This window comes from Hyposmocoma kahamanoa, unplaced genomic scaffold (genome assembly GCF_003589595.1).
Source record: "Hyposmocoma kahamanoa isolate Upper Pololo Valley unplaced genomic scaffold, ASM358959v1 86, whole genome shotgun sequence".
NCBI lineage: Eukaryota > Metazoa > Arthropoda > Insecta > Lepidoptera > Cosmopterigidae > Hyposmocoma > Hyposmocoma kahamanoa.
In genome coordinates, this window is record NW_020654289.1 from 8,422,392 (window position 1) to 8,448,467 (window position 26,076).

Genomic DNA, 26,076 nt, shown 5'->3' on the forward strand with positions numbered 1-26,076 from the left:
GAAGGTGAAGGTACTGTCTAAAAGCTAAATGATTGACACATATATAAAATAATCAAAATAGTAAAGTTATACACTTACTGAGCTCAGCAATTTTGGAATCTGGCCCGTTTAGTTGGTGGTCCCTTTTTACATCACAATCTGTGAAAAGATCACATATTATAATTATGAGGAGTGGAGCAAAATCTGAATATTTTGTTCAATATTTCGTTTTAAACTGATTATCGAAAAGTAATCCGAGCCTGTAAAGTCAATAATAATAAAAAAGAAGAAACGAAACTATAAATTTTTAAGCATTGCGTCCATTGACCTACCATGCGTCATACGAATCAACCAATTTAGAGGTATATTTTTATCGGGAAATAATGTAAGTATCGTAGACTACTATAATACCTAAGAAAATGTAGAGTACCTAAGCGTAAATTATGGCTTACTGTGATGTTTAGTCTATATTTTCGTAATTTTAGGCACTATGAAAGCTAAGAGCAATCAATGTTGAGTAAAAGATGGCTTACTGTGAGGTTTCTTAGGCCCGGGGTCAGTTTCTACCATCCTATGCGGGCGGGCGGGCTGTGTATGGCGGCGGTCGCACGGACTTCAACTACCCTCACTGACTCTGAGTTTGCTTCCAACGGCGCACAGCTCGTCTGAAACAACGAATATAATTTTCTTTATTTGAACAACATTTTGTATAAACACGTACATAGATATATATAAGACGTGAATTAAACACTAACAAGTAAGGGTCTTTAAAGAATGTATTTCTTCTGTTACAAACGGATATTAATCGTCACAATCAGGGTCAAAAGTAAAAGCCGATTGACCGCGTAAGGTACAAGACAGCTTTTCGGCTTTGTTATTCAGTCTTTCAGGATTTTACCGGTAATTTGTAGAAACAATGGTTTAAGCTGACGTACTACGCGTCCAACCCCTTTTTCGGCAGAAATCACAGGCTCGGGTGGATGGCTAATAAATATTCTGGTAACTTTAGTATTCATGGACTCCTTACACTCTTGCGCGTTTAGCAATAAAAGTTGCTAATTACTATTTAATGGCTGTTATCAGGTAGTGGCAATGCCCCTCAGATCTTTGCGATTTAAAGCCCTGAGTGGTACAGCAACTGTTATGGACAGGCGTGTAGCTTACCATTAGGCGCACGACTTGACCGTCCCGTCACTTGATATTATAAAAAAAGGTGGTTTTCCGTGTTGTAAATACTTAGGTAGGCGAAATTCAGACCAAAACTTATTAAATGAACTATTTAATATGTGTACATTTTTGTACCCATGGCCAATGTTCTATAAGATATGCCTAATAAAAAAAAGAAGGAATGTGTGGGTTGATAGCGAAGACTAAAATTTTCTCAGAAAATCGTGAAATAATTATTCTCAGATATTCCATTAATACGAAATGAAACTATTTTTTCGGATCTCGATCGCGTATATTTGTTTTTTTGAAATAAAATACGTTTTAGGCTCTTTGTTTGGTCTGTGCCTTTACAGGTCCCATGATCATGGTTGACTGAGTCATGAGTCCCTACTATGAGAACCTACGAACTCGATATTCCATTCATAAATACCGTCACTGGCTGTATATATGTACCACTGCTACTTATGCACCAGTTTTATAATTAATTAAGTTTAAAAGTATTCGCTATTTGAATGAATGATATATTTTTAAAGAATAAACATTTGTAATCTTACTTAACAGGAAGTAAGGCAAGGATAACGTGCACTTTGACCGATAAACAGGGTAACTGCAAAAAAATTAACGCCGGCTACGTCGTAATTAAATCCACAAAACATTGCACCTTGAACCTATGGGACCACTTTGTTCCTAAAACTGATCTTTTAACTTTATTTTCTTTGAAAATTGACGCCATTGCATTGTTTTGTAACAACACAAAGAAAGCACGGTGTTTCATTTAAATTTATAATACTGGCACTCGAATGGCCAGTAAATGAAATGTTTCCATATCGTACATCTGGAAAGCTACAAAATTACATAGACTGAAGTGGTGCCTAGACGAAATTGGCTCTACAATACTTTGCAACATAGTAAGAGGCATCTTTGATACACGTTACGTTGTAGAAGTCTAAACTGTATAATACAGGTTATTAATTTTTTTCGCGTAACTTACGAGCCCTGCGTCCTGATATTAATTCATATCGGAATGGATCCGATCGGATAGTCTCGAAATTAAATGGGTTTCTGAGCAAGAAGATGAACCTGATTCCTACTATGTCTTTCTAATTTGTGAGTTAAATCAACTATTGTTCCGATCAGAAATTTCAAAAGTTTCCGATCGGTCTGCTGTGAATCGCAATTATGCGCCTCGACTCGGAAAAGACGCAGTTTCAGATCGGGAGAGGCAATCAAAACAAAGCTGCTGATAGCCTACAACCTCTTCAGCACAGGGCGTGGGTTCGAATCCGGGTCTTTGAGTTTTGCGGAATTAATTTGCGAAATTTAATTTAGGAATATGCAATGAACGTTTCGGTGAAGGAAAACTGTAAGTCGAAGAAGGTTCACAAACCTATGAAAACGTGTGTAGTGCCCAACCCGAACTGGGCGAGCGTGGCGGACTGTGGCCTAAACCCTTGCCTGAGAAGAGACACCGGTCTAATTGGGCACGGGCGCAACAGTGGGACGTATAAATGGGTTGATAATGAACGTCTACCTTTAAATGTTATATTAAACTCCACGTCGCTAGCGAGTGCGTAAAATACTTGGATACGAAATGTTACTTCTCGTGACTGCTAAGGGGGCAACATATCTACATATACTAATAAATAACAACCATACAAAATGTTTCATATTTAATGTTATTACTAAAGAAAACTGTCTCTTTAAACTCGCGGTACAGCAGTTATAGAAGATCCCATACGCACTGCGACCGTGCTCGCCCTTGGCGGCCTGTTCGGATCCGCCGCTGCTGGTACCACGGATATTGGCCCGAGGCCGCCCGGACTCGCCCGTTTCGCGAGCACGCCCATACAAATCGGCACGTTTCACATCACGGGCCTTGGCACTATAAAGACACATTTATTCGATACGAATTTCAACGCGTCCACGTCGCGGTAGCGGCGCGGCCGCCGCGTTGCCGCCGCGCAACGACCGCGTGCAACTAACTGTCATCGCAAAGTAAGCTCTATTTATTTAGTTTTTACGTTTTAACTTAAATAAGCATTACGGGCACGCGGGCGAGACTGGCTTGTCTTTGGTCTACGCGGAGGCCGCGCGGCGACCGCGCGGTTGTACTATTCGGAGGAATTCAAATGTTGTTGCCTAGTAAATAGGATTCAGATTCGCCATTCATGTACGGTATTTTCACGTCGTGTAACTGGACGCTAACTGTTACATTGCCGTATTACTTTTATCTAAACGGGAAAAATAATAAAGATATTGTACGTTATATAAGTTATACATATTGACATGATGCAAATATTCGTGTGTGTTGGTAGTTACATAAACATGTTTAAAACTTCCCAAGATATCGGCGGTCTTTTTTTTATGATACCAATGGACGAGCAAGGCGTGCGCCTGGTTGTAAGCGACACGCCTGTCCGTAGCAGTTGCAGTGCTACTGGCAGCTTTAAGTCGCAAAGATTTGAAGGGCGCTGCCACAACGCCCGTCACCCTGACGCAAATTGACAAGTCTCATGTGCCTGTAATTTCACGCAATGGCCACGTTACTGCTAGGCGGCAGAAATAGGCAAGGGGGCAGTGGCTACTCTGGACGAACTCTTTCACAATGAGTTCTAATGCTACTCTATAGAGTCCACATACAACGATCTGCATATGTTATGTGGCACAGCAGTTTTACTCATAAGTTCACATAACACTCTAGTCGCTCCGATTTACACCTATAAAATAACATAAAAATAGGGGACAAATCTTAGCGGTCATTTGGATCGTATTTGTTTATTTTTAATATTTCAAAATAATATTGCAGGTAGTTTCCTGGCTTTAGAGGAGCTGTTTTGGTTTGCCCATTAGCTATTCTTATAACAAAAATTCTTGTTTCATTTCCAACTATCTGTACCCGTGCATTACAATGCCATTAAAACGTGAAGTCCTCAATCCGCGTTGGACTATGGGCCTAGTCCTCTCTTTAGAGGTCATCCGTGCCCAGCAGTGGGATCTAATACTTTTGAAACGTTTGCGGGCGTGGGCATAACAGCTCACGAAACTTTTATCGCAATCGGACAAACAAACATATATTCTTTTTATTTGGTTGAAACACAAATTCAATCGTATTATATAGGTTCAACTTTCAAAAAAAATATTTTTCGAAAGAAAAATATAAAAAATGAATGACTTTTGTCATTGAGACGCCAGGAAATATGTGTGACTAGTTGAAGTATTATTATTTCCGAGTGCAACAAGGTCGCAAAACAAGTTATAGTCGAATTAATAAATACAATATTTATTTATTGAATATCATGATGTTTCACTACTATGACATTCATATATTTGCTACAATAATGTTGTTATTATTATTATTACAAAGATGTAACAACACAAAGAAAAAATCCTACGATCTAACTGGAATTGACCCAGCACCTTTTGCCATGCGCCGGGCCATTGCGCTTTTACCAACTGTATTTATTGACTCCGTCTGTAGAATTTACTATATCGCCTTACTTTCCCAAACTCGTATCTTAAAGCTTAATGTTACTGAAATGCAAAAAATAGGCAGCATCTACAAATTTTGCAGGCAGATTTCACATCACATTTCCTTCATATTCACACACTGGCTTTTACCTATTCTTAAAGTAATGCACCCAAATTAACACCCTTGATAAGAAATTTAAAATAAATAGAAACTTTTGCCATCTTCTGTATAATCACTCTTCAATGTTATGTGTTTGAGAAAGTAAGGCGACGCTATGTACAACTGTATTCTAAGTGCACTTTATTTTAAAACGGTAATTCAAAATGAAAGCCTTTTTACGACTGCAAACTCTTACATTTATTGAATATTTAAAAACATCAAAGCAAAAACATCCTATCTTTACTGAAAATCGTATATGAATGGTAAAATAGTATAAAGGTAAAATAGTAATATTTTCAGTGATAAGGGAATAAATAGTGAATGATAAAATGGGCCAACCCTTTCTTCTTCGTCCAATAGTAGAATAGTGCAGACTTCAAATGAATGTTAGCGAACGATTCAAAAATCGCACACTCCTTTGCAAAACAACGGGCACCTATGAATTTCGAGTAAGTATTTTAAGTAAAAACTACCACCAGTGATATTTACTAACAAAGTGAACTGTAAATTGTCCGATAAATCTAAAAAAGAAATCGTTTTTATTTTATTATTATTTTCTTTAATTGTTAGTGTAAGGCATACATATTAATACAACAAAATAAAAATAAAAATTATCTACTAAGATTTAAAAGCTTTGGTATGTAAATAAAGCTTTCTTACTTATTTTTTTCCCCTATGTTTTGTACTTACTGGTTCCAACAAAAACCATGTTAGTTGTCCATTATAATTATTAAGAAATAGAAGAGATAAAAGAAAATTTGTTTCAAGTGTGGCCTCCTCTTGTCAAGGTGACTTGTAAAATTTTCGAGGCATGCTTTGAATGAATTTGTTTTATTTGTCATAGCACGGTGTAAAATTTGTAATGAAAAAGAAATGTAACCACCTTTTTTTAATGAACAACACAATGCCAACAAATATTTATATTCCAATCGAATACTTTTTAGTAAAATTAACCTTTTCAAATTTAGAACGTTTTATCTGGTGAAATTACAGGCACATGTGACTTTTCAACTTACGGCCCAGGGCCAGGGTTACGGGTGCAGTGGCAGTGCCCCTCAGATCTTTGCGATTTAAAGCTCTGAGTGGCACTGCAACTGTTATGGACAAGCGTGTAGCTTACCATCAGGTGCACTACTTGTTCGTCTCGTCATTTGATATAATGACAAAAAACTAACCTGCCAGTACTCTTTACTGCTAGATTAAATTCTTATACATGTTTTAACATTTTACCTCATTTTTTTTACAAGAATTGAATGGTTTTAAAAAAAAGTTTTTGGTGTTCGGTTTAAAATTTGCTAAACATGTAACATCAATGGTTGTTCACATTAAGATCGTGACTGCGATACGATAAAACTAAAAAAATGTGTGTTGGCTTCTGCCGTAAAGACTTCATTGTTTCTTTTCGAGTAGTTATACAGGTTATTAAACGTAACACCTTGAAGAGTTATCGAGCATTAAATCTTTCGCACACATAACAAAAAATGTCTATTATAAATGATCGGAACAGGTAGAGTATGTTTACCTAATTTTTTACCTGTTCTAATTTTATTTCAATTAATAAATTTAAATTAGTAAAAATAATACAAGTAAATAAATATTTTCCAAAAATGTATGTAGCGTCAATTGGAATGTTCTTTAGTAAATTATAATCTCAGTATAGAGTACTAAAAAAGCCGACCTCAAAAATACGTGGAATTACATCTATTTTCCAAGTTTTATTGAAATATCCCCTAGTTCGCCACTATACAGGACTTGACACACGAGATAATAAAAATTGGTTCTCACTACTCAAAGTATATTGAGAGAGAAAACCGCCTTAAATTGGAGAATAGCAAAACCAACCATTAAATTAATTGCTCCTTAAGTAAAATTTAGGCGCTATTTATAAAAATGAATGTTCATGCGTGATCAACCACCCTTAGAGGTGGATGATTTTCTTCAAAATGAAATGCGACCACTATGGTACCCTCTTTCCAACAAAAAAGAATTAAAATTGATTCACAAATACCGGAGTTATCGCGTAACATACACACACAAAAAAAACATACGGTCAAATTGAGAATCTCTTCCTTTTTTTGAAGTCGGTTATGTTCTTTACTAAATTAAAAATAAGGGAAAAATGGCGGGTTTTGTAGTTACATTTTTTACACAAATTATGAGTTTCTTAATTATTTCTCACCTTTTAAGCAGATGGCTCAACAAATAAAAAATAATATTCAAAAACAAGGTATTTAAATTGACAATTTTTAGTGAAAATGGGGTGGTTTGCATTACTGTTAGACATAACTGGTTGATGACTTTATCACCTCAGTGGGACCCGTAAAGGGCCCGAAACGGTGGTTTGTTTGAAAAAAACAAATATACGCGATTTACTATAAATAAAACCTTTAGGTGAATACTATTACTAAAAAGGGAGTACGTTTATTTGTCTTATTCTTATCTGGCCTTTTTCTTTACGAAAATAGCGATTACAAAAAATTTTAATTCGGCATTGCAGCAACTACGACCTACAATGAAAATGTACAAAATTTCCTAACAAATAAATGAATGTTAAATTATAGGTATCTATTATACACTTTAAAAATCCAAACAAATACAAAATAAAATCATGCATCAAATGGTTTATGTAAAATATAAGGTACCACTGTGCCCGGGCATCCAATCGGTATATTATCACTTGATAAACATTCACGACATTTTAATTAGAACATTTTAAATAATATTCATATCGATTAAGTGGAAGTAACGTCTGTTACGTTCCTTTTAAATATTTAAAAGTAAATAAAAAATAAATTATTTTTGTTTGTAACAGCCGTACCTATATTAATAGTGAACTCACATGGATTTTTGTGGCACCAAGTGACGGGACTTAGTAGTCGCTGAGACATAACTTTGACATGTCTCTTGTACCTGTAGTTTCACCAACGCATTAACCTTCAAAACCGACATTGCTAGCGGCCAATTGGTAGCCGTCTACTGGGCGGCAGAACTAGGTATGGCGGCAGTACTTCCCTGGACGAGGTCTTTTACAAGGAGCTCCACTGATATATAGTTCCGTACACAAATTCGGTTGGTATTTACAGACAAATGTTAAGGACACTTTATTGCGGCGTGTACTATGTATTGTTACGACTACTTACGATCATGCTAAATGGTCCAATATATACATATACCGACCATTTAAATATAGATTATAATATAAGACATACAATTATACATTATATCTCGCGAGAACTTAATCGCGGATATGGCTAGGCTACGGCATTAGTTCAAAATCAGAGTAATTTCTTAATGTGTCGTTAAAAATATCTCTGATAGTTGTTTTCTATGATTTACATTGTAAATTTATAAAATGTTATCTAAATGAAATGGTGGACCAGAATGGGGATTGTAAGCCGTTTTGTAAGCAGTAGAGCTCCTTGTGAAAGAGTTCGTCCAGGGATGTACTGCCACCTTACCTATTTCTGCCGCCAAGCAGTAATGTTAGCATTACTGTGTTCCGGTTTTGAATGGTAAGGGTGCTGGTGAAATTGCAGGCACATGGGACTTGTCAACTTATGTCTCAGGGTGACGGGCGCAGTGGCAGTGCCCCTCAGATCTTTGCGACTTGAACCTCTGAGTGGCACTGCAACTGTTATGGAGCGGCGTGTAGCTTACCATCAGGTGCACGACTTGTTTGTGCCGTCACTTGATTTTATAAAAAAAAGCCGGTGTTAGCCCGCGGGCCTTAGTTGGTGACACCAGGGTTCAGATTATATATTTGAGATGAATATAAATTTATCGCCACTGCGGTTAATTTACCTGGTTTACTTAATTGCTTGTGTTAATTTTTTTACATCTTCTAATTTTAATGTTTTAAATATACTATTATATATAAAATTAATTTAAATTAAAAAAAATAATGAATCAGCATTAGTACGAGCAATGTGGCCATGTATGTAACAGATAAAGGCTGAGAAGTGTAGCAAGTTAATAATGCTCGGATGAGTGAGCTCGCAACAAAAGGCGGGAAGCAGCCATCACCAGCCACGGTTAATACAAGCGACGAACTTAGGATATTTCTCCACGAATCTGATGCAACAACCGATTATTGTATAGAAATTCGGTATTTAATACTCACTTGGCCAGTGCTCGTATAACATCCGATTTCTATGGATTTTAACACCAATGTTTAGACATTATTCCGGACAATGTACAAACGTTAGTTGTTCAAGTTGTCGTTTAGAGAAAAATTTAGTTGTCATGTACACATGTAAAGAAAAATAAATCCATAGACGATACACGTAAGTTCGGGTAAATTCCGTTCTCAACAGGTGCTCTATTTTTTATAGCACACCTTAATGTTATATATAAGGTGGTAGGGTACGTAACTTAAGATCGTTAAGGACTCCGTAAGAGCACGCCATAAAATAAAATCTGAACATATAACTTTTTTCAAAGTTTACTCACAGATGGCGCTGCGACAAAAAGTGGGTAAAAACCAAAAACAATGATCTCCAACAAGCACATAGAAAAATTCGCAAGATTTGCTAGTTCGTTCCGTAGCTCAGTTGGGAGAGTGTCAGGCACTGAAGGCGCTGCTAGTTCGAAGACGGTTCGAAGAAATTTTTCTTGGTGTTCAATCTTTATATATTTAGAATTTTACTTAAAAGTCAAGATTAATACTGCCTATTGTGCATTTAAAAAAAACATAATAATTATGTTATATCATATTAATTTTTAGGCATTTAATGTGTTTTAAGTCTTGTACAAATTTTGTTTCGCTTGTGTTTATTATTTTTGGCAATTTTATTAACGGACTAGACGAGTGCAATGTTAATCGCAAAGCTGCTAATGCTTAATCTATTTGGGAAAAAAATTGCAAAGCGATAAGATATATTTGCATATTTCCTGTGGTGTAGCGAACATTTTATATTTTTGGAAGAAAGGCGTGCAACTGTCGTTTATTTTATATTGACCAGAATTCGTACAGGTTTAGTAAACAGTAGAGCTTGCACGATCGAACGCGATTTGCGCCACATAAAGCGCGAGATACAGCTATTCTCGCAAAGAAATCCCGTGCTTTAAATCGCTCTCATGCTAGTTGCACCCTGTCGTGCTAGCCCTACAGATAGATACAAAAAAAAAAGATTTGAAAAGGTTGTAAATCGCCAGTGTCGTAAGTAATGAAATAGACGACTCGGTCCACATAAATTTATTGTATAATAAGGCAGAAGAAAAAGGTAAAAGGCAAAAGGCTCTAACAATAAAAATAGTATAAAACACAGGTACAATATCAAAAATACTTCCGGCTTAAATGCTACGAAACATGTGTGAAACAGTAAAGAACTTACCCCAAACGGGCCGTATTTTCTACAAATATTAGTTAGGTTACTTGATTTTAGTAATATTAGATAGGTTAATTAAATTTTAATTGAAAACTGGTAAAACAGGTCAGAATTTCTGGTGAAGACGAGCAGGAGTGCTCGCTTCAGACGTTAGGAAGAGAGTGACGACGGAACGAAACAAAGTGAGAATAATGAGTCAGAAGAATTAAAGAACGATTCAAAATTTCAAAGTACTGGCCAAGAATTAGAGAAAAGGGAGATAAAAAGGTGGGATGACGATGAAAGAGGTCGCATCGTCACACATTGATGTATTTGTTCTCGTTGTTTCGTGTGGCCTTCCGCGTTCCCTGGGCCCGTATCTGGTCTGACTTAGGGTAAATCCAAGGCTGACTTCAGACAAGGTACACCCGGCTGGAGGCGACGCAGTACATACTACGCACTATCGTGTAATAAACTGTACGAAGTTTACCTTTCAATAGCGTTTTAAAAATACACAGCGGTGCGATCGCCCTTTTAAGTATTGTAGACTAAACAAACAAAGTCACGTTTATGAAGTCAAATATTTTATCTTTATTTTACAACTATTTTTATTGCCTTTGTATGCAATTCACTCCATTTTCAAGTCACGGTATTGTAATAAATTTGTCGCAGAGTCATTGTGTACCCATGATGCACAACATATTTTGTAATTGCAAGCTTAAAAAGTTGGCACGAATAGCCAGTGCTGTTCCACTGCGTTAAAAGAACGACTTCCGCTGTTATTACACAAATATAGAATTGTTTTTTTTTTAAATATTGTAGTCGAAATCTGGAACTATATTTCTATATGATATCTTTATACTGTCTAAGGACATGGTTATGATTGTAACAAGAGATCAGTACAGAGTACTAAAAAAACTGACCCCAAAGGCTCGTGGAATTACATCTATTTGCCCAATTCATTGAAAACGGTTACCGGAAAATGCGCGATAACGAATTCATCCCCTAGTTTGCCACCCTTAGAGGTGGAATATTTTCTTCAGATTTCAATGGGACTACTACTGAGGAGTACCTCAGGGAGTACCCTTTCTAACAAAAAAAGAATCATCCAAACCGGTTCACAAATGCTGGAGTTATCACGTAACATACATAAAAAAACATACAGTCGAATTGAGAACCTTTTTTTGAAGTCGGTTAAAGAAATAATGGCACTGAGAATAAATCCACGACAAACAGCTTGATAAATTGTTTGTTTTTTATGGTTACCTCAGTAGTTAATAAAAGCAGAATCTTATTGGTATTAAGCGAAGGTTACAATTGCCGTTCTTAAACTAGTTAAATGTTTTTTTAAGATGATACGACGTCAACGGTTCAATTAAACGAACAAATTATGATGAAATAGTTCAGTTAATTGTCATTTTACCAAGACAAAAAAAAAAGTTGTTTCCCTATAAAAGTTTCCCCTATTGCAAAAACTGTATTTTTTTACGGAAAAATTTTCTTAAATCCAACGGATATCGTTTTTATTGAATGATTAACAAGGATATTAATTAGCTCATCTAATCTTTATCTTGTCAAGTTCTTTACGTCAATTATGTACCGAAGCGGAAAAGCGGAAAAGCTGTATTTCGTCAATCAATGGTATCTTATGTGACTAAATCAAAGTAGAATAGTCATAAATGCAATAAGTTCTTTCCTCCTTGAATAGTTGTATAGTATATACATATAATATAATGCGTAAGCCACGCATTGAAATAATCGATTAAGCAGAGATCCTACACAATACAATGGCGTAGTCACCGTGTCGTCCATACCTGTGTCCACGATTGAAACAGATAAATTCTAAAATATAAATGTTGATAATGAAGAGCAATAAATGTTGCAAAATTGTAAAACTAACTCGAAAATTCACGTAAAAAAATGCACCATTTCAGGGACAAAAGTAGCTTGTCTAACAGGTTTGTCTTTAAACCATAATTTCCCAAAGTGGTCCCTACCACCCCTTAGTGAGCGCTGAAGAGTCCTAGAGGGGCGGAAGGGGGGCGTTGATGCTGTCCAGGGGGTGCTACCGCATTTGAAAAAGTAACCTAAATTATCTACATACATCCTACTACACTACAAATATATTTTTGTTTCCTTGTGACGTTTTTGTTAAATTAATATAAAAAATTCGTGTTTTCAATTATTTTTTGTGGTGGTAAGAGTTGAAATTTTTTTATCTTGTCTAAGTAGTTAGCTTAGGAAGTAAGGGCGGTCAGCGAAAAAGTTTGGGAATCTATGCTTTAAACAATCATAACCGTTTATAATTAAGTCAATATTAACTAACTTGATTCTCTCGTATGTATGTTAATTATTTGTAATAGACACAATCACGTGTATTAAATGTTTAGTGTTTACAGATTTGCTCGATTTTGACGATCGTTATTGTCGCTCGATATGATGTATTTCGACGATCAATAGGTGCCTACCGGTTTTGCTCGCTTCTTGACGATCGTTATTGTTGCCTATTAGTGATCGATACTAACACAACTACGCCTAATTTAAATTCCACAAAAAATGCGCCGATCGTCTATTGCTTACTCGATTTTGTCTGATCACATGCGTCGATTGATACAAAATTACGATGTCTATCGTCTGTTACTAACACTTTTACTCGTTTTATTGATCACTCGTGTCGATCGTCAGAAAATCGAGCAAATCTGTAAGCACCTTAACGTAGGCAACTTTTGGAAATTAAAGCACGTGTTTTATGCAAAATATCAAACTAAATCCTTTAACATTTTGTCCTAAATTGGTTATTATCATCAACCCTTCTTCATATAGATAGGGTTGAGGTCATAGTCCGACATGCAGACCCAACGCGGGTCTTCACACGGGTGAGGCCCTCACACATTTTCCAAGGGATGTGAACCTTTCTCGACATCATGAAGTTTTTCTTCACTGTTAGCAAAATGTATTGCTATTAAATATTCACATAGGTGTATAATTTAGAAATTAAATCGTAGATATATGCCGCCACTGGAATTCGAACCGTCGAGCTCTCGATTGCACCGTTCTTATATTAGTAACTTTTAGCAATTGTTCATGACTTCTTATAAAATTCCAATAAATATGTCCTGAGTAATGTTGTGTGTACGGTTTTGATACACGTAGTACCTAAGGGTCAAAAGTTTATCTACAATTTTTTGAAGCCCTAAAATAACGACTTCTTTAGGTCATACAACCACACAAATTTCCTGGTCTCAAACTTGGGAATTCTGTGTGTAATGAGTATCAGAAAAACGGAATTTACTACCCAGAACACCCACATCAGAACCAATTTACAAACATTATTTTCCCAAATTGGTGCTTGGACCTCCATATCTGACGTCCGAGTGCAAACCGTTGGGTCATCGAGGTCACCTAACTAGTAAAAACACTTAGTTCGAAAACTCATGTTGAACGGCAACAAATCGTACAAGTTTGTACAAGTACTTAAATTTTTGTGAATGAAGGGTTCTATTACCTAAGCTGGTAATTTTTTTTGTCTAACTCACTTGTTTTCCCAATTCTAAGAGCCACAATAATAATAACGCACACACTCATGGCCCCGCACTAGGGAAACCCTGTGTCGCGGGTACCATGAACACTAACGTAGACAACCACAAATTACACCCATTGGCCTACCAACAAAGGTCAATGATTACACCTCAACTCACGAGAGAAGCAAATGTGGGCCATACAAATATTTCTCCCGGCCCGGGAATCGAACCCGGGACCTCTGTGTGGCAAACCAGCATGGTAACCGTTCGGCCAAGGAAGCAGTTGCGCCCTAAAAATTGTTTACATAATTTGTAAATGGAGTACTTAGTTATTTATGCGTGTTTTTCCTGCCCGTATACATATAAATAATCAGTAGAGTGACTCATAATTTGAAACGTATGTAAAAAATAATATTATGATTCCTATAAATAATATTTGATCTACCACTTCATTTAATTTTGATAACATCGCCTTCATACAGTGAAAAGAGTCCGTAAGAAAGAATCACAATATTCAAAGAGACTAGCTTTTTCAATGCAAATAACATTATGCGAGTATTTTAGACGTCTTAATACGGTAAGGCGAGGAGACGCGCGGGGCACATGAGTTGCCTTTTAAGTCGGAAGCTATGTCTGGACATGGTCACTGGACATTACGACCGGCATCATTGGCACTAGCACGGAGAGTTAGTAGAGGATGAGCTAGATATCCTCCGGTCTCTGCAGCCGCTTAGGTTATTGCTTGCACAGGTTACGGTGCCCTTCCCGTATAACCAAGAGGTTGTTAGGGAGGATCACCATAAACAAAACTTATGTAGAAAAAATATGGGAGTTGCTCTGGTACTCATAGTGCAGGGAATTCCCTAGTTTAAGACTAGATTCTCTGGCACAATATTATTATTATTAACTAAGTTATCAAACAACCATACGCCCATAACCGTAATCGTTAATGCGAACTTCTTTTTCTTCCGTCGTTTGGTTTTAATGAAATAACTTTTATAGAATTTTCATTTTATAAATATTGGTAGTTAGTTTATTCAGTTTAATGGCGACCAAAAATTGTACATACGTTCAAGAATAACAAAGAAAACTGCACTACATTAATGCACAATCATCATCATACTTGCTTGCCTTGTTATTGTTCATCATGACGGCCAACAACACATTATTTAGGTACAATAGATTTTTTAGAGGGTTTAGGATTAATTAAAACTGTAGGGTCAGGGTTAATAAGCATGGAATGTAATCACGCAAGGTCTCGCAACCAGGAGTGGCTGTCATTTTCAGTGTGCCATTACGATACATTAAACTGTAATACATTACAATAAGTATCTATGATTTTTTAATAATTTTTTTTTAAATATAATTAATTTAATAAAAATTTAATTTAAATATAATTTTTTTAAGGAATTTCAATTTGCAAGAGAAACTCTATCAGTGCCGAAGGGTGCATTTGGTGCATTTGGAAAATGTAAGTCCTGCAGCAAATGCTGTTGAAAGATATTTTAATAATAACAGTAATGTGTCAGACTACCACAACAGTTAGAACCACCATCGCAATAATATTAGCATTAAAGCTCCTTGTGAAAGAGTTCGTCCAGTGAGGTACCTACTGCTACCTTTCCTATTTCTGCCGCCAAGCAGTAATGTGAGCATCACTGCGTTCCGGTTTTGAAGGGTAAGGGTGCTGGTGAAATTACAGGCACATAGGAATTTCATCTTATGTCTCAGGGTGACAGGGGCAGTGGCTGTGCCCCTCAGATCTTTGTGATGTAAAGCTCTGGGTGGAGTTAAAAATATTGAGTCTAATGGCGTAAATATCATACACAATCATTTGCACAGGGCACAACTCAGAACACATAAACCAGAACCAATTTAGAAAAGTTCATTCGCGTAAATTGGGCATTGTAACTGTTATGGACAGGCATGTAGCGTACCATCATGCGCACGACTTATTGGTCCCGTCACTCGAAGTCATAAAAAAAAAGTTCTACCTAATCGAACCCGGGACCTACTTGTCAAGCGCCTACAGTACAAATTTTTAGGCCACCGAGGAAGTCAAAATTTTCTTTCGCAAGCTGATAATAATCATGTTATATTAGATAACCCCTATAACTCATGCCTACATACATAAAGTACGAACGTAAATAAAACACTAGCTGGTGCCCGCGACTTCAGCTGCTTAGAATGAGTACTTCGAGTAGCCTACTGTATTACACTAATTTTCATAGTTTTATTGGTTCTCCAAACAAATTTCATTCTTTATTTCACCCTTTTTAAGATTAATTTTTGTTGCAAAAAGTACCCTATGTCCTTCTCCTACGTTCAATCTTTATTTTTCTTTCTTTCTCTATACCAAAATTCATATAATTGTTTCAGTTCTTTCTAAAGCGTAAAAACACAACAGAGTTACTTTCATATTGTTTATATTATTTTGTATAGGACGTATTATTTGCAATAAAAATCTTTTGAACATAATTGGTTTTAACAATTCGATTTACAGCAACATAACTATGTAAAATTTGTTTACGAAATGAATACACAAGTTAATAAAAAAAAATCAAAATGTCTTTATTTCATGGCTAATTTATTTGCACTTCCAATGTTCATGTTTTTACTCTACTATACTTTCGTAAGGTAGATCCTCTTGATAAGAATGAGTGAGAAATCCGAAACGTTGCTGTTTTAAATAGTATTATGCCTTTCAAGTGAAATTCTTTCCGTTCCTGAACAATAAATGTCTACAATATTTTAGGGACAGGGACAAATACACAAACTTTGCTGAGAGGGTAAATAAAATTTTTACCAGGACTTGTTCCTCTCGTCAGTTAGTATCATAAAAAAAGTATGAAACAGCTGATTATTGATTCGTAGAGCCAATCCTTAAAGTGGCGCGAAATGAATAATTAACATTTACCTCGTCACTGGCAACAACTGGAAGCGCAAGCAGACGTTTGAACACAGAAGGAAATGACACGTTTTGAGATAGACCTATATCCGACTGTGAGAATCAGATCATTAAGCCACTATTATTATTGTCGCTATAGGAAAAGATCTGTTGGCTGTTAAGTACTGATCTTATAATTGATTTCGTTTATCAGTCTGTCCTAGCACTCACGGTTAGTGTTTTTACTACGTAAAACAGGGAAATTTAACTCGGAAAATAGAACCAATCTAGGGCATTTAGAAACGACAACCTTTTGTCAATATCGTGGTTTAAGTGATATCTGTCAAATTATATTTTACAACAGCAATGAACGTAACTTACAATTTTTCCGATAACCTTTCATAATTCAAAGTCAAATAATAATTTATTCCATTGGTAAAATTTTTACACTTGAAAACGTCATTTTTTAAGCTACTGCTCGTTCGCTACGCTGACCTCGCTGAGAAGAACGAGCAAGAAACTCTACGGATTGCTCATTTTAAATAAACTTAAATGCTATAGAATACTTTTGAATCATAATTTTGTGGAATCTAGACTCATGTTGTCTTTCCATACATCTTTATGTATTAAATTTTGTAATATGACTTTTCAATTAAAATACTTTTAATGTAAGTTTAAAATTTGGAAACGATCATTTTAAGAGGTATATGCTCCGGAACCTTCTTGTAAAAACGTATACAGTTCCCTATAAAATGAATCCTTGACCTGAGTTAAACGAAATCGTGGTACCATGAGTTTGGACTTAGTTCTAAAGTTAATATTGTGGTAATCTCCTTTCTTAATGAAATTTTGTATGTACATATATATTTTTAATTATGAATAATAATAATAACTTGCCAGACAAGTTACTTAGTCTCAAAATAGAACATTCCCTGTACTACGACTACCAGAGCAACGAAATTACTTACTTACCTATTTCTAATGCCAAGCTGTAACGTGAGCATTACTGCGTTCCGGTTTTGAAGGGTAAGGGTGCTGGTGAAATTACAGGCACATGGGACTTGTTAACTTATGTCTGCGACGATTTTTGCAATTTAAATCTTTGAGTGGCACTACCATTGCTGTGGACAGGTGTGTTAACCAGCAGGTCTCTACGACTTATTTGCCAGTCACTTGGTAGCACAAAAAAATAATTCGCTCCGGGGCACTTTCCAGAACACTAGATTATCCGGAATCAATTTAGTCACACTTCATTTCCCAAATTGGTCCTATCGGGAAACTAACTCGTCACCGCCTCATCCAGCGCCTACATTACAAACCGAACTATACAAATAATATTTACTGTGAAAATTGTAAGTTCCATCGATTTGTGACACTTTTTTCGTATAGGAACAGAACTGTAGCTGACCTATAGCAAATTTTTAGCTATTTACTTAAATAGGCTAGACTGTGTTTTTAAATAGTTTTTCAAAATTTTGATTTAACGTATTAACTTTGGGAGGTTTTTGTAGAAGACAATATTCAATTACTTATAGACTTCTTTTGGAACTGCTGATACTACACAACAACAGACCTTATAAAATTATAATGTTATTAACTTTGTGAATTTATTTTTTTTAAATAACCAGGTTTTTTTGCCATCACGGGGTTGGTCAATAGTGACCAAACCAGCTTGGATGTAAAAACTTCGTGCAAATGAAGTTGGTGGTAATCGGCAAACTAGCGCTATTTCAACAAACACGTGTTTTTCGCACAACAACTCAAGTGAGACTTCAAACTAAATGTATAACTCAGGTATGATTTTTTTAAGTCAAAGGTCAAAATTGTTAAACCTATTACCTATACAACCCTTATTTTGCCAGCGTCGTGGACTATGGCATGAATGTCACATTTGAATGACATACATTCAGTTAGTATAAATATCTAGTTTGTAGGCACTCCATTAATACACTTGCTCTTTTATTTTTGTTATTATATCGTGTTGGGGTCTGTCAAGTAGCCACTTATTTATATAACTTTTTTATTATTATTTATTTTTTTAATAAAGTTTTATTCAAGTAAGCCTGACTCACAAGCACTTTTGAATAGACAAAATCAAACAAGAGATTACGAAAAAAGACAAGTCAAGTAAATAAAACATTTCTTACAAAATGGTAAGTAGGTAACAAAACGATATAATATTAACTCCAAGCATTTTTATCGTTCATATACTCAGCGACAGTATAGTAAGTACCCTTTCGCCAGAAGTTTATTTTTTACATAAGTACATCTTAAACTTATAAAATGGTAAATATGCAATTTCAGTCGGTATTTTATTGAAATATGTAATTCCTTGTCCCATAAAAGAATTACGAACTTTTTGCAATCGGAATTGAGGCATGATTAATTTATCTTTATTTCTAGTATTACGTTTGTGTATATCGCTGTGTTTCTTAAATTCAGTAATATTATTATGGACATATAAAATACAATTAAAAATAAACTGTGATGCTGTGATGTGTGTGTGTGCAACCGTTAGAATATTAATTTCTTTGAAAAAATTTTTTAAGGGAGACCCTGTTTCCCTGTCAATATATGGACCTTACAGCTCTCTTTTATAAAACAAAAATAATCGCGATGTCACTGTTTTCCCCCATAGTAGAATGCCGTATGATAATTTGTCATAGTAATCTGTCATCGTGTCTAATTTGATTCACATTTGTGAATGATGTTGGAAAGTCCATCGCAAGTAAAACTTGTGAAAAACTGGAACTGGTTGCAGTAGCTTGACCAATATCATGGACATAATACGTATAATAGCTACCATATTAATATATATTAATTAATCAGTAGGTAGCTATTTACAAATAGTGCATATCGTGAAAAAATCGCTTTTTCTTTAGATAATATTTACAGAATCTGCTCAACTTGACTTGATTACAAATTTACGCTCACCTAATCCACCAAACCTCAAGCAAACTTCGAAATAGATCACGAAACTTCTTCACAAAGTTCCACACTTGATCATGTTTTCGTATAAATCCAGGCCGAAAAAGTTATACGTCACAAACAGTTATATAAACTACTATAAAATATCACTGTACGGAACCATTTCGCGACACTTGCAATCCTTATTAAACGCATAAGTGAGATTTATTTTCTTTGATTAGATTTTAAAAGCAGAAGAGAAATAGCGCGGATTTAAAATTTTAAGTTTGCAATTCGAATTCGAACGTATCGGTTTCAAAATAAAGAACAGTAGAGGCGTGTAGTCAGGTAGAGATAGCGCGGGAGTGTGAGTATGGGGGCACGCGAGCGAAGTTTTGCTTCACCTAATGTTTGTACCTACAGAACTATCGCCCCACCTTGCTTGTTATTGTTTCTGACACTTCGTTTTTTGCATATTTTTGCGGCTCGAAACCAGTCTTCTAAAATAGTTATTATTGGTTAAAAACAATTCTTGATTAGCAAGGATGTGATTAAGTGCCTCTTTACATCATCTTGGCAGTAATAACACATTACCGCCGATATTTACGAACATGATAGGTGTCAAATATTTGCTGGCTATGTTATTGCGTCAACCGATGATATAGTCATAAATCAGACTCCTCTTCGATCTTGATTTTCATTATCGAAAAAACTCTAAATTACGTATTTTAATGTAAAAGTAACAGAGTTTAAATACTTACGTATCACAATAGGTTATTACCAATTTATTAATACCAATTTAATTTAACTACAGTTAATGAATTATAAATTGGTGTAATATATATTATTGGTGTTAATATTTATTTCTGAACGTTTCCTTGTAAGGAAACGTTCATAAATAAATACACATTATCACCTAAATATTGCTTTTACTTTCTTTAAATGTTGTGATGTTATTTACGAGCGTTTACTTGCCGGAAAGGTAGGCATGTTGCTTGTATCAATTCATCTTGTTGACATCAGCATCAACTCATTTAAACGTCCCAGTGCTAAGCACCGGTCTCCTCTCAGAAGAGGGTTTAGGCCACAGTCCGACAAGCTGGCCCAATGCGGGGTGAGGACTTCACACGTTTCCGAGGGTTGTGAACCTTCTGCAACGTGCAGGTTTCATCACGATGTTTGCTTTCACAGTAAACTTCATGGTGAATTTCAGATTAAATTTCGCATACAAATTGACCGGATGAACCCATGATCTTTACTTGAAAGGTGGTAGGTCAAATCATTAGGCTACCACGGCGTTATTGACATACGTATACAGCTAGACTTACATGTTTTTGATAACAGTAGAGCTCCTTGTGAAAGAGTTCGCCACCTTACCTGTTTCTGCTGCCAAGCAGTAATGTGAGCATTACTGCGTTCCGGTTTGGAAGGGTTAAGGTTGCTGGTGAAGTTACAGGTACATGACTTGTTAACTTATGTCTTAGGGTGACAGACGTAGTGGCAGTGACCTTAAGACCTTTGCGGTTTTTCGGTTACCATCAGGCGCACGACTTGTTCGTCCCGTCACTTAGTATTATAAAAAAAAAAGCTTATTACCCACAACAATTTGGTAGACTTTATACATTTTGGTTAATGTCTTTAACCAAAATCACGTTTTCGTGGTAACAACAGATAAAACACCAGCAAAACAATTTATGTGTGTTCAATTCGCGTGGCACTTATGGCAGTCTATCCATAATTCTGAAAATTACCCAAAGGTCAATTATCGCTATGGTACAAGGTACTCCCCTAAAGTGTTTATTTAACTGGTACATATAATATTGCCGTCAGATTCAGCGTATTTACGACGACATGTTAAATCTCGCGCTTGGTTAAACTACCTACATAGAATGATGTTGAGTTTAAATCAGGCAACAAAAATATGTAATACTTAGTTTACCCAATGGTGTCACCAGCGATCAATTTAGCAAAAATACTACAGCAGACTTACGAACGAGTTAAATTGTTAAAATTTGACAAATAAAAGAAAAAGCAATTTCCAAATGTAGTGATTGCAGTAAGTCATTTGACTGATTTTTTTTATAATATATCAAATGAAGCGACCAACAAGTCGTGCGCCTGATGGTAAGCTACACGCCTGTCCATAACAGTTGCAGTGCTACTCAGAGCTTTAAATTGCAAAGATCTGAGGGGCACTGCCACGGCGCCCGTCACCCAGAGACGTAAGTTGACAAGTCTCATGTGCCTGTAATATCACCAGCACCCTTACCTTTCAAAACCGGAACACAGTAGTGCTCACATTACTGCTTGGCGGCAGAAATAGGTAAGTAGCAGTACTTCCGAGGGCGACCTGTTTCACAAGGACCACTACTGCTACTTCATACTCGTATGATAGAAATATGGACAATTAAGGAAATGATCGATTACTTACAAGATTCACAAAATATCTTAGTCTGCGTACCACGACACAGACCCACTAGATTTTTTTCTGCCAGATTTGTCTGTTGTCTTTGATACCTAGACAGCACGATTGCATAATCTTTCGGCAGGTCATTGTTTGGTAAATGTTAAAATAGCTATATTACTATATTACTTATTACAAGTATAAACGATACGTAGAGGGTCAAACATTATTCAACTTTTATGAGTCGTATACATTCCTGACAACGGCACGCGGTACTTGGTTCACCAAAAAAGAATGAATATTGTTTTACTGTGCTTTCATCATACAAAACGTAACTACAAAATGGAGCTGTTATGTTAATAGTTAATACCGTTACTTATATGAAGATATACGAGTACGTTATATATTTATTTCTTGTATTTTGTAACAAAATATCCATCCTACATTTTTACATTCTTACCATTCCTAAAATTGAACACTGTAAACGGCGGGAGTTTCTATTGTTATATAAATTAATTACTATAATATATAATATATTACAATATTAAATTAATTATGGAATACAAGCTCTGAAGACAAGTAATAATTAAACTGTCTTTTCAGATGCAGAGGATGACAGGCCATCGCTTGAAGAAAAACTAAATATTATCTTCTCATCTGCAATGAAGAAGTTGAATGTGGTACATAATAATGCGCAAAATCTTGCCATTATGATGACTTCTTCACATTCTTCAAAAATATTCATCCTATCTCTGAGATGTGGTTCAATTTTCCTTCCTTTATACTTTATCGTCAACTTTCGCCTGGTTTTAGTTTTAGACTCATCCATAATGATCGAGCATACACTACCGTGACTCAAGGTGGTCTCGTGAAAGTGGTTGGTGGAGAAGGCGAAGCTATTTACCTGTAATGTGATATTAACTGCGAGATTGTGGTACAGTCGGTGATTAGCGTGGACTTTCCTGAACATGCCTTTCAGAAAGTCACTCTGCAATACACTAGAGTCGTTCTGGCAATTTTCTACGACCTTCACCAACGAGTTGACTTCTTTGAACAATTAGAGTCAGTACAGGCTAATCTACGTATCCACTATGAACACATTATACTCATGGGTGACTTCAATACTAGGAGATATTTTGAGTTAAGGGAAATCGGTCACGAAGACTGTTGGTAATAACGGTTTGAGTCTTGATGTAACCATTGCAATACAGGACTTACTGGCTCCTATCATAACTCGCTGCCTTAATTTTTTTCTTGCCTGTGGTACGTTTCTCACTGATGATGTAATTCCGGTCCTTAAAAAACCAAACCGATCTTCTTCTTCTTCTACTGCAGCACTACTAGTGGATGTGCATTCTATTATTGGCACATGTTACAATGCCGACCTGCGATTGGCTTCGATGTAAGCAAAGAACTACGGACTTCTTTTAAGACATGTAAGTTCCAAGCCATAACTTACTCCGTCTCCAAGTTGGAATCTGTGGTAATACCCAATTTAGTCCTGAATCATCATAACTCTTTTTATCTTATCAGTAGAAAATTTGGGCGTCACTTTCTTGGTTTAAAGACGCCGTAGATGTAAATATTTAATTAAATCTTTGCATATCTTCGTTTCCTCAAATGGCTGTGGTACTTTCTTTCCTTATCCACAAAATTTTGCTCATACACTCTTTCTTTCTCACAACACCTCTAGGTTTAGGAATAAGTTAAATTCATCGAGTTCATAGGTTTTCGCGATTGTTACACATTTGCAAAGGACAAAAGCAGTCCGCCGTGATCATGGAACCTGTAAAGGTCCCGAAACAATGGTTTGTTTGAAAAAAAAACAAATTTACCCGATTTAGATCCGAAAAAATAGTTTCGTTACCAATAAGTTAAAAATATTGCCCATTTATCTCTGTAGAATACCATGCTATCCCTCTTACTCTAATTATATTCGAGAGCGTTTTGAATACCATCAGCTAGTATTTATGTGGTCTGTGACCATCAGGCTATGGTGATCGCCTGCGCACAGACACTAATTTGTCCCCGGTTGTAACGCATTACAGTTCCCAAAAATATATGCAGAATCGTTCACTGTTAATGCTGCTTGTATGACGAACCTTCTGTCAGCCTAGTTCACTCACTCACATTCAGTTCAGGCTTTCAGAAATGCCCTTTTGAAATCTTGTGAATGTTCGAACTTCCGATGTTAGAGCTTAAAAATATTTATTTACATAATGAAGTATTTATTTGTACTTTTATTTTATTGACTTATATTGTAAATTACATGTTTTAGTGTATCATCACTTATAGATTACGTATGTATACGTGAGTAATTAATCTGTGCGACTTCTTAATTTTTTATACAGCGCGCGTCACCAACTCAGAAACCAACTACGCTCTCAGTTAATGGGAGAAATACCTTATGAGATAAGCTCGCCTTCGGACACATTTTTTAAGTTTATGCCTACATTAAAAGTCCATACTCTATAATTGATTTTGTTTTATTATGGCATGTTTTAGCACAACCAAAAATTATGTGTGTCCTCGCATGACGCCGGTCAGGGAACCGGTTGCCCAAGGTGAAGGCTGCGCATGCGTTCCCAGCTGTCGTAAAGTCAACCATGCTCTGTTGTATTCAGTAAGTCAATATGTCGTAAACGCGATGTCAATGTAAAGCTTGTAAATAATGGAGCATCTGATATCATAGCGTAGAGCTAGATAGCAGGTAAACTGCAACTCATTTACCTCTTTTAAGCCACAGTTAATGATAGGCTTTGTTCGGAAAATATACAACATTGACCCGCTAACTATCGTGTCACGATCACTAACAATGTTTTCTTCTTCGAAAGAATTATCAGTGATTTTCAATTGGTAGACATACTTTTTCAAAGAAATGCAATTTTAAATGGTATAACAACGCGGCACACCCATAGTTGCAATACCAATTTTATGTATTTCTGCCATCGAGTTTATACAGGCTAATGTTATTCGATAATCATATCGTTTAGCATATTTTAACAACAGTAATCTCTCAGTAAGTAAAACAACTGTCCCGTTTAAGCCCACTTAATACAAGCAAGTAGTTTTTTATTTCCAGGCCAAAGGTATCAATACTGATGTTAACTTTAGAATTTTTCATTCAGTATTACAGGGTATACGTAAGTTTACGCAGGTATATTAATAAGCATTATATATTATTGTTAATATTTTACTGTCTGTCAATTTGAAAACGAGATTAATTCTTATTTTCGGTCTCTTGACCGATCGTACTAAAGAAATAAAAAGATGTCGGTTCAAACCTATGGATTTTGTAGCGAACCGCAGCAGTCGGTCTACAAATAATTTTCTACATGTATGTATACAGGCATTTACTTCTACATGTATATATAAGACTGCCCAGGCGACTATTTCGCAAAAATCAAGAGGTATTAAAAATCTTTAAACTAATGTGGAAAAATTCAAAATTTTGTACTCACTTCAAAACAAACATCACTTTGTTTTTATTAATTTCTTTTTTCATTTTCTATTTATAAACTTTCTTACTTTTTTATGTTCTACCTGTTGTAGTTTAGATATGTGTAATACAATTAATTGTATATATATTAACGTCTAATTTATTATATTAACCAATTTACTAACACGCACATCAAAAGACAGTTATTACTTTATTTACAGCAGTTTCGTTTTCTGTAAACTTATCTTTACCTCTTTAGTAAGTCAAGTAAGGTGTCATATTAAATTTAAGGGAGCGTTTATAGATATTTCTAGTTTTATTTTTCTAAAGGTATTTATGTCGTTTTACTCATTAGTTAATGTACTTTCGATATTAGGGATATGTAAGTTAAGTGGATAATTCTTGAATTTACGGAATAATTGCCTGGGCAAATTTAATGATTACACACTGTATACACTTTTACGGAAATTCTAAATTTCTACAATTCTTTTTACGCTTTTTTGGGCACATTTTATTATACTCTTATTCCTTGGCGCGGTTGTATTTCTACATTACTACCTAGATTTGCTCAATCGTCGTCAGCACTGAACTCGCATTGTATCAGACGGATTTTAACATTGTTGTTGACAACGAAAATTGAGTAAAGATGATTTACTGCAAATAAAAATGCCAAAACTTGCTCGTTTTGTTTACGTTGACATTCAGAGTTGTTATAGTATTATGTAAATGTTGTTTGCATCAGGAAGTGCGAAAGAAAGATTAATTTCAAGATCATTGAGTTTTATTTATGAATTAAGCTGTTTCTTTGTCACTTACCTCCTTAGTAACTAGCTTAATG

At 35.6% G+C, this 26,076-nt stretch overlaps 1 protein-coding gene across 2 annotated transcripts in view; it reads right to left on the reverse strand.

Annotated features, from left to right (window-relative positions):
• Positions 1–26,076, reverse strand: part of LOC113234644 (synaptic vesicle glycoprotein 2B) — a 48,613-nt gene that overhangs the window by 10,225 nt on the left and 12,312 nt on the right. The window contains exons 1-3 of one of the 2 annotated variants that reach the window (XM_026470042.1): positions 19,423–19,528; positions 513–644; positions 79–138 (exon numbers count right to left, since the gene is read on the reverse strand). In XM_026470042.1, the coding sequence (XP_026325827.1) occupies positions 79–138; positions 513–549 (97 nt within the window). In that variant the 5' untranslated portion in view covers positions 550–644; positions 19,423–19,528. Of the gene's footprint in view, positions 1–78; positions 139–512; positions 645–19,422; positions 19,529–26,076 lie in introns of those variants that run through there. The other variant, XM_026470041.1, reaches the window with a different exon arrangement.